Source organism: Solea solea, chromosome 1 (assembly GCF_958295425.1).
Source record: "Solea solea chromosome 1, fSolSol10.1, whole genome shotgun sequence".
NCBI lineage: Eukaryota > Metazoa > Chordata > Actinopteri > Pleuronectiformes > Soleidae > Solea > Solea solea.
In genome coordinates, this window is record NC_081134.1 from 22111094 (window position 1) to 22123753 (window position 12660).

A 12660-nucleotide genomic window follows, 5' to 3' on the forward strand; every position below is an offset into this window, starting at 1 on the left:
GAGGCGACTGAAGATCAGGAAAGCTGTGGGACCAGATGGGATCAGCCCCAGACTGCTCAGGGACTGTGCTGACCAACTCTGTGAGGTGGTCGCGCACATCTTCAACCTGAGCCTCAGACTGGAGAAGGTCCCGGTCCTGTGGAAGACCTCCTGTGTGGTTCCAGTTCCTAAGACAGCGCACGCAAAGGAGCCGAGCCACTTCAGACCCGTCGCCCGGACCTCTCATCTGATGAAGACCATGGAGAGGCTGGTCCTCAGACATCTGCGCATGGTGGTGAGCCCCGTGATGGACCCGCTGCAGTTCGCCTACAGGCCGAAGATCGGGGTGGATGACGCCGTCATCTACCTGCAGCACCGGGCACTGACTCACCTGGAGGTCGCCGGGAGCGCTGTGAGAGTCATGTTCTTTGACTTCTCCAGCGCTTTCAACACCATCCAACCGGCGCTGCTGCGGAGGAAGATGGAGGACGTAGGAGTGGGGACACAGCTGGCTGCATGGACCACCGACTACCTCACCAACAGGCCGCAGTATGTGAGGCTGCAGGACTGCAGGTCTGAGGTGGCCATCTGCAGCATCGGGGCTCCCCAGGGGACGGTGCTCTCACCGTTCCTCTTCTCCCTCTACACCTCAGACTACACCTACAACTCCAGCAGCTGTCACCTCCAGAAGTTCTCCGATGACTCAGCCATTGTTGGCTGCGTGTCTGAGGGGGACGAGCTGGAGTACAGGTCGGTCATCAAAAACTTCGTGGACTGGTGTGAGAGCAACTTCTTGTGCTTGAACACCGGAAAGACGAGGGAGATGGTGATCGACTTCCGGAGAAAGACCCCACCACACCCACCGGTGAGCATCCAGGGCTCGGACATCGAGCTGGTGGATAACTTTAAGTACCTGGGTGTTCACCTCAATAACAAACTGAACTGGACCACTCACATCGACGCCCTCTACAAAAAGGGTCAAAGTCGCCTCCACCTCCTGAGGAGACTGAGGTCCTTTGGAGTGTGCAGACCTCTACTCCGCACTTTCTTTGACTCTGTGGTGGCCTCTGCCATCCACTATGCTGTGGTTTGCTGGGGAGCGGGCAGCACGGACCGGGACAGGAAGAAACTGAACAGGCTGGTCAGGAGGGCCGGCTCTGTCCTGGGCTGCTCGCTGGAATCGGTGGAGGAGGTGGGACAGAGGAGGACGTTATCCAGACTGTCCTCCATCATGGAGAACACACTCCACCCACTGCACCTGACTGTGGAGGGGCTTGGCAGCTCCTTCAGCGGCAGGCTCCGGCACCCTCAGTGTAGGACAGAGCGCTACCGAAAGTCCTTCATCCCCACTGCTGTTCGGATATTTAACTCCTCTTAAATGTCCACTCACTTTCCCTGATAATACTCTATATTAGAGTGTAATTTTATCTTTTTTACTTTTTATCTTTTGGTAATTTTTGTCTTACTATTGTATTGTATTGTATTGTATTTTTATTTTATCTTATTTTTATTTTTATTCTATATTTTTATTCTTATTTTTACCTTTATTCTATTCTCACCTTTCTTAACTGAGCTGTTGTGAATGTGTGTTTCCCCCCTGGGGGAGGAATAAAGTCATTCAATTCAAAAAAAATTTTATTTTTAACAAGAAGAAAACAAGGGGACAAAGTTACATCAGTTTCTTTCGCACTAATTTGCTCATCTTTGTTTACAGAAAGTGACAAAGGCTGAAGCTCCACAACCTCAGGAACAGAAAGAGTTTCATTACTGTCAGCAGGAAGTAGTGTACTGTGGGGTTTCAGTAAAACACACACACACACACAAGCACAAAATACACTATCATGCACTATATGCACTAACACCAACGAGACAGTTGATCTGCAACAAGCACACGCACACCACTGTGCATTATAACAGCTAGAGGCTACAGCAGCATCACCACCACATTTTCTGCTCTGTCACTCAGCAACTGGATTTCACAAAAACAAGCTTCCACATAAGCATAGGCGTCAGATACGCCGGGGTCATGTCCCAGCACTTCTACACTTTTATCAATTTATCATCAACAACTGTGCAAGCAATTCAACTGATGACATCACACGCATGGTACCGCCCCTGAACTGAGGAGGAGGAGTCAAAGAAAAACAAGACTAGTGATGATGGTGATGATGATGATGAAGATGTGATGGTAATGCTGATGAAGAAGAAGATGGTGATGGGATGATGAAGATGGTGATGATTAAGATTTAGATGAAGATGACACATATATATATAAACTACTATATATAAAAAAATATTGGATTTGTGATAAAGAAACATTTCAGCAAGTGCACAAATATGAACATGTTCTACTTTAGCATGGTCAATACCACTATTCACCACAAGAGGTCTCTCTACACCACAACAAGAGGTTTAATGTGCGCTCATGTTCATAAACAGAAATAAGACACAGTGAAAATGTTTTATACACAAACTCTGTAACAAACAAAAAACTGAAAATATACAGCAACTATAACTGTAATAATAATAATGACAGGAAACAATGACACAAACACTTTTTTTCTGAAACTTTGTTACATTTATTTGTTTTTTTTTTGTCTTTTGATGGAAATAAAATGAGTTTGTTGATTTAAAGTTGGTTCTGATGCCAGTAATTAAAAAAGTGAGTAAGAACAGAACCACGAGTCCAAATGTCCTCTAGGGGTCAGTGTATGTGGACGTCTGGAAACTCACTCACTCTCCCACACCAAGGTCCATAGAGAAAATCAGTGATTTTAACATCACAGCACACAGGAGTTGTTGATCCACTGCTGCCTCCATCACTAAGTTCAAATGTCTTATTTTGTCACTTCAGTGTTTGAAATATTTCATTTAGACTTAACGCAGTGACACAAAGTGACCACATGAGGCAGCAGAGGACCAGCAGCTCCTGTGTCCCCACCAGCTAAAATCACTGATTTTCTCTATGGGGTTTGGTGCAGGGAGAGTGAGTGTGTGTGTGTGTGTGTGTGTGTGTGTGTGACGTCATGATGGTGAGAAGAGAAGATCAATCAGCCATGTTTGGACCTTCTCTGGTTTGTGAGGACTGTGATCCCAAAGAGTCCAGAGCTGAAAACCAGACTCTTCACGATGAGCAGTGAGTAGAACAGAACTAGCAACCGGACCTGGAACTGAGACGGTGGAGGAAGAGCAGAAACTTCTGTAAAGATTCAAACAGACTTGGTGTCAGGGCTCTGCTCTTTGTCTACGTTCACGCTCTACGTTTGTTTTCAGGACGTTTTTATACTTTTTACACTTTTTACTGAAGAGTTTTAAAAATTTCAACTTTTGACTTTATTTTATCACCATTTTTAACTTAAAGTATACATTTTGAATTGAAATGTTAAATGTCTGATTTTATTTTGTAAAAACAAACTTTACGTACATGTTAAAGTGCTACATACAGTATATGTATAAGATAAATCAAATCATTTTATTACCTTGTTCTACCTGAGCCTCCACTGTTCCTCCCTCGTGTCTGACGTAGCAGCGATATTTATACGCGTACAGAGCGTCATGACGGACCAGCCTGATGGTGGCGACGCGTCCCCACTCTCTGAGCTGCAGTTGCTCTCCCTCCTCAGCAGGGGGCAGCTCCTCCTGATGACCGCCCTCCTTCCTCTGTCTCTTCCAGAAGAACTGGACCGGAGGAGGAGACATGGCCGAGGCCACGCACAGCAGGGAGCTCCGCCCCTCCAGGGAGCTCTGCCCCTCCAGGGACAATGCTGGGTACACGGTCAACACTGGCGCCACCACCGGGTCATCTGAAGCAGTAAAAACATATGAAACAGAAATTATATGTATAATAATATAATGTATTATATTTGTCATCTACTGTATGAATAAAACTACGCTTTTTCGATGGTAGAGTTAAAAAGATGGCGGCATGCATGGATGCAGTGTTTTAGTGTTTGTTCAGGTACTTTGTGTTTACGTCCGTGTGAACGTAGTGTAACGTCTGTATTGACTCCAAGATACAGTCGCCGCTGTTTGTTCGATATAAAGAAGTGGTATCTGCTGCTACCATTACATATCCTGTTGCTTTTTTTTTTATATTATCTTATTTCAAACTTTTAAACTTGTGCCGACGAGAGATGATCAACAGTATTTTGATTTTTCTGTGTGTCCTGTACATAGGAAAAATAAAAGTCTTTGAATCTTGAACATATAAGTGACATATGTGACAATATCAGTGTCATACATGTCATAAATGACATTTACATACATTTACTTTGCTGTACGTCGTCTTCTATGTTATCATCAGATCAAAGTTCATGGGATCATATTCTTTAATTTAAGACATTTCAAATACAACTTTAACTAAAATACAAATCATATTTAAAATAACTTTATTTTAAAGTCAATCATTTACATAGTGATAAATATAGTATAATATCAGAAAATATAAGAATTAACAGGAATGACTGCTACAATTATTATTATTTATATTCTTTATATTTTTCATGTATTTTGGTTTGAAAACAGTGAAAAATAAATAATAATATTTTAACAGAAACAAACCTCCTGTTTTATCAGATTTTCTTTCATTTTACGACCAAACGTCGTTATTTTACTGTCTTTAAACTGAATAATTACTCTTTAGAAATATTGAATTCTACTTGATTCTTTTTGTCAGTAAATTTCACAGAAATTGCTTCATAATAAAAAACTGTCTGTAAATGAAAAAGTTACCAAAACATTAACCATGATTTATTTTGTTTACATATCAAATTAATTCTTTTGTATTTCGGACTAAAATGTGTTAAATATACAAAATGAATAATCTCATGATTCATTTCTTTACACTTTAAGTTTAAATAAATTCTACACTTTAACAAACATAATAAATATTTATGGTCACGTAAAGAATATTATCATCAGAAAACAGAAACAATCAAAATACAAACATATTTGAATATATATTATTATACTATCAATATATGAGTTTTATAAACATGTATCATTGTTAATATATGTCACAGAGAAATCAACACTATTATATTAATCACATTTCTATGTTACACAGTTTTAAGTCAATAATATAATATTTATGATCAGATTCACTGTTGATTAAAACAATGTATCATGATGCAGGTTATACTTTTGTATTTGTCTTATTATTATTATTATTTAACATGATTTTTATAATTACTGTGTCATAATGTGTTCAAATGAACGTATGAATGTACAGTGTTAACATGAATACACTCATAAAACATAATAAGTGAGAATCAGAGAGAATCTAAACTTTGTTCTTGACGACAAATTAACTTAAAAACAATATTAATCTTTTAGAGATTTGTAGGGAAATATGAAATATAAACTTTATAGTTTATTGATAATTCTGTATTTATCTGTGTTGAATTATAAGGATCAACATTTAAACCTTTTACTACAGAAAACAGATGAATGTTATTATTAATAAGATTAATATGGATCATTATGATCATACAAATTAAAAGTAATCATTTTTTAAATATAATTATTAGTTTTTGTACAAAATCATGTAAAAATGTTTACAGTTAAATCAGGACAGTTGACAGCAGAACAAATTCATTTATTTCAGTTTTTATTTATTTATTTATTCCTCTTTTCAGTTTGTTTTCAACTGAATTTGATTTTACTGAACAGAATTTCTTATTATTTTATAGACTGTCATGTTTTAGATCGTACTTTCTGAATCCATTTTATTCATTTGTATTTTCTTTGTTATATTAATGTCTTTATTTCTCATTTATTGATGTATTTTGATCGTTCGTAATTGTTTTCTGAGTCGATTACTGAGATCTACGATCGCGTTTCCTCACGTCCTCAATTTGTCTTTTCTGTTTTTTTCTGCTACATTTGTGACATGTTTGAATTTCATGATTTATTTCTATGGTTATGTTTTTAGACGCCTAATTATACTTCTCTTTGCACCAAATAGGACTTGTATCACATCAAGACACTAAACGAGTGAATGAGTGAAAACTTTGTTCAGCTAAACTTTGATAAGAGCGAGGCGGTCGTTATCGGCCGAAACTTAACACGCACTCATGTTTCCAAACATGTTTAATATAAATAAAAATAAAAAGCGCAGAAATCCATCAAATAAAACACCTCCATCTGCTTCACTTTCATGTTTAACAACTGTTGTTTCTGTCTGTGCTTCGTTCACAGTGTTTGACTTTGTTTCTTTGTGACCAAATCATAAAAATACCACCACTAAAAACACTTAACAATAAGGGAATATTAACTTACATTACTTAATGCTTTTATAAGCATTTACTAACAGTTCATTCATGTTTTTAAGTAACATTCATTAATGTGAATGAGGTGATTCAAGGGTCTATAAAGCTACTGATAATGTCAGTAATAACAGTTAATTAAAGCTTTAAGTAACAATTAATATTCATGTTTTCATAGGAAATTAAAAGTGACTTCTTACCTGTTACATAAAGTTTAGTTCCAGAGCCAAATATAATGAACCACAGTGAAACACAGTGGAACAAAAACCTGAGTGTTTTCACACGTTCATCTTCATCCCAACACCTCTGTTTTCACACGTTCATCTTCATCCCAACACCTCTGTTTTCACATGTTCATCTTCATCCCAACACCTCTGTTTTCCCGAGTTCATCTTCATCCCAGCACCTCTGTTTTCACACGTTCATCTTCATCCCAACACCTCTGTTTTCCCGAGTTCATCTTCATCCAAACACCTGTTTTCACACGTTCATCTTCATCCCAACACCTCTGTTTTCACATGTTCATCTTCATCCCAACACCTCTGTTTTCCCGAGTTCATCTTCATCCCAACACCTCTGTTTTCACATGTTCATCTTCATCCCAACACCTCTGTTTTCACATGTTCATCTTCATCCCAACACCTCTGTTTTCCCGAGTTCATCTTCATCCCAGCACCTCTGTTTTCACACGTTCATCTTCATCCCAACATCTCTGTTTTCACACGTTCATCTTCATCCAAACACCTGTTTTCACACGTTCATCTTCATCCCAACACCTCTGTTTTAACATGTTCATCTTCATCCCAACACCTCTGTTTTCACACGTTCATCTTTATCCCAACACTTCTGTTTTCCCGAGTTCATCTTCATCCCAACACCTCTGTTTTAACATGTTCATCTTCATCCCAACACCTCTGTTTTCACACGTTCATCCTTATCCCAACACTTCTGTTTTCCCGAGTTCATCTTCATCCCAAAAACCTCTGTTTTCACACCTTCATCTTCATCCCAACACCTCTGTTTTCACACGTTCATCTTCATCCCAACACCTCTGTTTTCACACATTCATCTTCATCACAAACCTCTGTTTCCTCGAGTTCATCTTCATCCCAACACCACTGTTTTCACACCTTCATCTTCATCCCAACACCTCTGTTTTCACATGTTCATTTTTGTCACAAAACCACTGTTTTCACACGTTCATCCCAACACCACTGTTTTCACACATTCATCACAAACCTGTTTTCCCGTGTTCATCTTCATCCCAACACCTCTGTTTTCACACGTTCATCTTCATCCCAACACCTCTGTTTTCACACCTTCATCTTCATCCCAACACCTCTGTTTTCACACGTTCATCTTCATCCCAACACCTCTGTTTTCCCGAGTTCATCTTCATCCCAAAAACTTCTGTTTTCACACGTTCATCTTCATCCCAACACCTCTGTTTTCACACGTTCATCTTCATCCCAACACCTCTGTTTTCACATGTTCATCTCATCCCAACACCACTGTTTTCACACGTTCATCACAAACCTCTGTTTTCCCACGTTCATCTTCATCCCAACACCTCTGTTTTCCCACGTTCATCTTCATCCCAACACCTCTGTTTTCACACGTTCATCTTCATCCCAACACCTCTGTTTTCCCGAGTTCATCTTCATCCCAACACCTCTGTTTTCCCGAGTTCATCTTCATCCCAACACCTCTGTTTTCACACGTTCATCTTCTTCACAAACAAACGTTGATGAAACAACATGATGGAGGGGAACCATGTGACCTGGACTTCCTGTCACATGACACGTGATCTTCAGCTGGTTTTTGTTCAGGCAGCAGGAAACTTTTCTCACTGTGGGAATCATCACGATAATAACAGGAGCAGTAATATGAGGCTGAGTGAGAGGATTGAACTTTGTTTATCTTCAGTTCACAGATCTTGTTGTTGTTGTTCATCTGAGCTGTGAAGTCTTTAATCTGAGGATGATTGTAATCAGAATCAACTTCACCAGTGTCTCTATTAATATCCAGAATCACTGTGAAAGTTTCTGTCTCTTTCTTCTGGTACCAGCCGACATAATCGCCACACAGGTCAAGTCCTCCACAGCTGAAAGAAGCAGTTTCACCAACTCTCCTGGTCAATGACAGCTGCTCCTGGATCAGCTCTGCTGCCATGGCAACCAGCGCTGCAGACACACAGACAGATGGACAGAAGGTCAGTGAGGTGGTGCTGGTCAGAGGTCGAGATCATTGGCCTCTGATTGGCTGGAGACACTCACCTGAACACAGACAGCACAGAGCAGCAGCTCGGAGCAGAACCATCTTCTTCTTCTTCTTCTTCTTCTTCTTCTTCTTCTTCCTCACAAACACACGTCGTCAAATCTCCCATCAGCCCCTGCAGCTGCTGATCAGGCGTCTCCACTGAAGCTGCTGTGGTTTTTCCACCGAGTGAGAGAAAAAAAAAAAAGAGGTTTCATGTGAGAAGAATTCACTTGAGTGTGAAACTGTGTTTAAAGTCGACGATGAAGACGACTTTAAGAAGAATTATGTTTCTGTCTCCTTAAAGGGACAGTTCAGCTTTAACAAAAGTGAAGAAAATCTACGTCAGTTTAAGTTTCTACGATCTCTACGTCACATGATCACGTCTTTATCTCACTGTGAGACAAACTGAAGTTCATAAACCACTCACTCTCCTTCAAATTCAAATGTCTTCTTTTATAAATTCGGCCTTTAAAATCCTTTGTTCAGATTGACCTCAGTGACACAAAGTGACCACACGAGGCAGCAGAGGACCAGCAGCTCCTGTGTCCCCGCCAGCTAAAATCAGTGATTTTCTCTATGAGGTTTGGTGTGGGAGAGTGAGTGCTTTTACAGAATTACTTTTTATGAAACCTCTGTTTCTATAATAAGTCAATAAAACACTGTGTATGAAAACAGCATTTTTAAGGACATTAAACCACGTACCTTATTCTGCTTCTGCTTTAACTTCCTGGCTTTAAAATGATTTCTTTTTCTTGTGTTTCACACAAACAAATATGTTAATTTGCTGCTTTTTAATGGACACGACCGTTGTTTCTCTGTAAATGATCAGAACACAGTGACGGTGTGTGTGAAGAGCATCATTTCATGTGACTCTGAACAAACATTATAGATTTATCCTCCACACAAAATCTCATCATCCTGTCGTTTATGCACAACATTTGATTCAGATGGAAAATGAGCGTGTTGTGTTTGAATCATTTAAACGATAGAAGAGCTTTTTCATGACCTTTGTTGGTTAAAGACAGGAAAAGTGAAAAGTATACAGATATAATGAATAAACTAAAAATGTTTTAGTCTGTAAAGGTTTTCTGAGAGTGAAACTTTACTGAAGCTGAGTGAACACATGACAGTGAACACATGACAGTGAAACTTTACTGAAGCTGAGTGAACACATGACAGTGGACACGTCACTTGTTTTCACAGATATGAATCTGTTCTCTGTGGTTATTAAACTTCATAAAAAAACTGACTGAACCAACACACACCTGTGTGTGTGTGTGTGTGTGTGTGTGTGTGTTTCCGTTCACTGTGGTTTTTCACAGTAAAAACACAAAAACAGTTCTAATAATCAACGTCACTGTGTCCTTAAAGGGAAAGGTCATGTTTTTTCAAACAGTGGCTGCATCAGATACTGACTGACTCATATTTGGGGTTGATGTCGCTGTGAGCGCCCCCTGTGTCTGGAACTCCATTTCAGTGATTATGTTCACGTCTTTATCTCACTGTTAGACTGAAGGTTGTAAACCACTCACTCTCCCACACCAAAGTCCATAGAGAAAATCAATGATTTTAACATCACACACACACAGTTGTTGATCCACTGTTGCCTCCATCACTATGTTCAATTTTTTTTTATTTTTTTTTAATTCAGTTTTTAAAATATTTAATTTAGACTTAACTCAGTGACACAAAGTGACCACACGAGACAGCAGAGGACCAGCAGCTCCTGTGTCCCTGTGAGCTAAAATCACTGATTTTTGTATGTGTGTGTGCGTGTGTGTGCGTGTGTGTGCATGTGTGTGTCTGTGTTCTTCTACTTGCGGCTTACTGAGGACCAGTGTGAGTTTTTAACCACAGAGTGAGGTCATTTTTACAAAGTGAGGACATTTTGGCCGGTCCTCCCTTGGTTTTCACTGAATCACTTCCTTAGGTTGTAAACATGCTGTACTCTGTTTAACAGATGTCCTCTATTTGGTACAAAAAACCTGTTTTCCAGCCCTGGTGTTTCACACACTTTTTTGCTCTCGAGCTCCACTTGCAGACATTTTATGGTACTGCACCCAGTAGTTCTTTATAGATGTCATCCATTGCTGCTTACAGGCATAACCATGAATGCAAAGCATTGTTATGAAGTAGACATTTGTAATTCTCTCTAGCTTTTGTAAATAAACATACATTTCTACATGAATGGAACTCAATCTAAATGTGTAGCCATACATTTTTAGATATTTCAGGGGAAGATAAATCATTTAATATTGCTGTACAAAGTTTGTTTTCTGAGTTACCCAAGCTAATTTAGGTTGGTAAATATATGCCTGAGCAATAAACTGCTAAGACTTGTATTTGACTTACAATATTAATCCTTAAAAGTGTAACCAATTTTACCAGTTCAAGTCTTCTACTGCCATGAATTTCATCCACCTTGAAGGAGCATGTAAGCTTAGAGGATAACTAGTTAGTTTTAGGACTAGGTACTGCTGGAAATGTTGTCTCCTTTGTAAAGTTATTCATAAATGATGATGATCTAAATACCACAAAAGGTCATTCCTGAAGGGGACATTTAAAAAAAGTAGATATTTATTTGCGGCGTTGTCTGTTGTCATTTTCTCCCACTAACTCTCCTTTAAAACATATTTTACATTGATATGAATATAAATGAACCAGCTACTTACATCTGTCACAGACACATTCTCTGCAGGTGAGGGAGACGTTTGACTCATCAATAATCACATAACTCTGGTTTTCTGTGAGAGAGCACCAGGACCCCACAGTGAAAACTAGGCTGCTCAGAATGATGCCTGGACAAAATAACCACTAAACATTTATCAACAGGCAGCTCACTGCACAAATAATAAGGAATTCACAACAACAAAAGTGGCAATTAAAGCAATATTTGACCTAACAGAAATTCATTGTTCACCATGATCACTGTTCTAATACCCACAACAGAGGCTTTACAAGATGTTAAAGCTTATAACAGTTGAAAAACTAGAATAAATACTTTATTTTAGAATGTTTATAAAGAGTGAAGAGGTCAGTAGGCCCCTGTCTGTCCTCAGAACAATTGTTGAGAACAATTTTTGAAGATTTGAAGATTCGAAGATTCTTAGCAATCTAAGATTAACAGCTGTGCTTTTAAAGAACAACTTTCATTTTAGCTTCTTAGCAATTATTAGTGCATTATTAGTGCAGACCCTCCCCCAACAGTCCAGGTGTGACAAAAGTCCTAAATCCTGTCCATCATTCTTAAATGGGTCTTGAGCAGGGGGAGGTGAGAGAGGAGAAGGGAGGGAGGAGGAGAAGAGAAGGAGAGGAGAGGGAAGGAGGAGAAGGGAAAGAGCAAGTAAAGGAAGAAGGGAACAGAGGAGAGGAGCAAAGAGAGAGAGGTAAGAGAAGAAAGAGGAGGGACAGGAGCAAATAAGGAGATGAAGAGTAGGAGAGGAGAGAGAAGGGTGAGGAGAGGGTTGAGATGGAGATGTCAGTGTCTTCACAGCAGTTGACCGTGTTCACCCACAGAAATTCACCGTCATCAAATAACTTTTTACTCTTATTTTCTTATCATATGGAAGAAAACAGAAAATATGTTTTTTGCTTTAACATGGATTTTAAAATCACTTGACAGTTTCTTTTTAATTTTCCAAGTAAGTTGGAATCTGATCTGTGTGTGTTTACATCTGACAAATAAATTGTTGGTAACATGTCATCTGTGGGAAATGAACTTCTCTGTGTTCTTGATGCTCTGAAAATCATAGTTAGAAGAGTGACGCACACTGACGACACTGACTAAAGGAAAGGTTTGTAGTGTTTGTGTGTGTTCAGGCCCGCAGGCCCGATACGGCCCTTTCTAATTTTCCTACAGCTCACGAACTCTCTGTAAATGAAGCTGACGTTAGGATAAAACTCACCTCTGAACTATTTTAACAAGAGCAACTGAGTCTCAACGGCTCTCATCTGATTGACTACGTGTGTGCGTCATGTGACGCATGCAACATGTTGCTGGGCTGTGAGTTTGCCCTTGAAAAGTGATTATCACAATGTCATTCACCAAACTAAAGAGACGCAAAATTGTAGACAGAGCTACTGTTGGTTGTTTTCTTGTCTTCCATGAGATCAAAGGGATCCTTCACTTAGACTGACACAATAACCTGAAATACTA

General features: G+C 39.3%; 1 protein-coding gene across 1 annotated transcript; it reads right to left on the reverse strand.

Annotated features, from left to right (window-relative positions):
* Positions 1 to 2656: 2656 nt before the first annotated feature.
* On the reverse strand, positions 2657 to 8565 carry LOC131466967 (immunoglobulin kappa light chain-like). Its single transcript, XM_058640611.1, has 5 exons — positions 8522 to 8565; positions 8108 to 8428; positions 6446 to 6487; positions 3459 to 3782; positions 2657 to 3178 (listed from the first exon to the last, which is right to left on the reverse strand). Exons 1-5 carry the CDS (start codon positions 8562 to 8564, stop codon positions 3030 to 3032), a joined length of 879 nt encoding a protein of 292 aa, XP_058496594.1. The 5' UTR covers position 8565; the 3' UTR covers positions 2657 to 3029.
* Positions 8566 to 12660: the final 4095 nt, after the last annotated feature.

What these genes read in the sequence shown, in the direction of transcription:
- LOC131466967 (XM_058640611.1), bottom strand. Translation starts at nt 8,564, where the DNA reads ATGGTTCTGCTCCGAGCTGCTGCTCTGTGCTGTCTGTGTTCAG. An exon ending in CTGCTCCTGTTATTATCGTG is followed by an intron (nt 6,488 to 8,107) that starts ATGATTCCCACA and finishes GTGTTTCACTGT; the next exon opens with GGTTCATTATATTTGGCTCT. An exon ending in AACTAAACTTTATGTAACAG is followed by an intron (nt 3,783 to 6,445) that starts GTAAGAAGTCAC and finishes TTACTGCTTCAG; the next exon opens with ATGACCCGGTGGTGGCGCCA.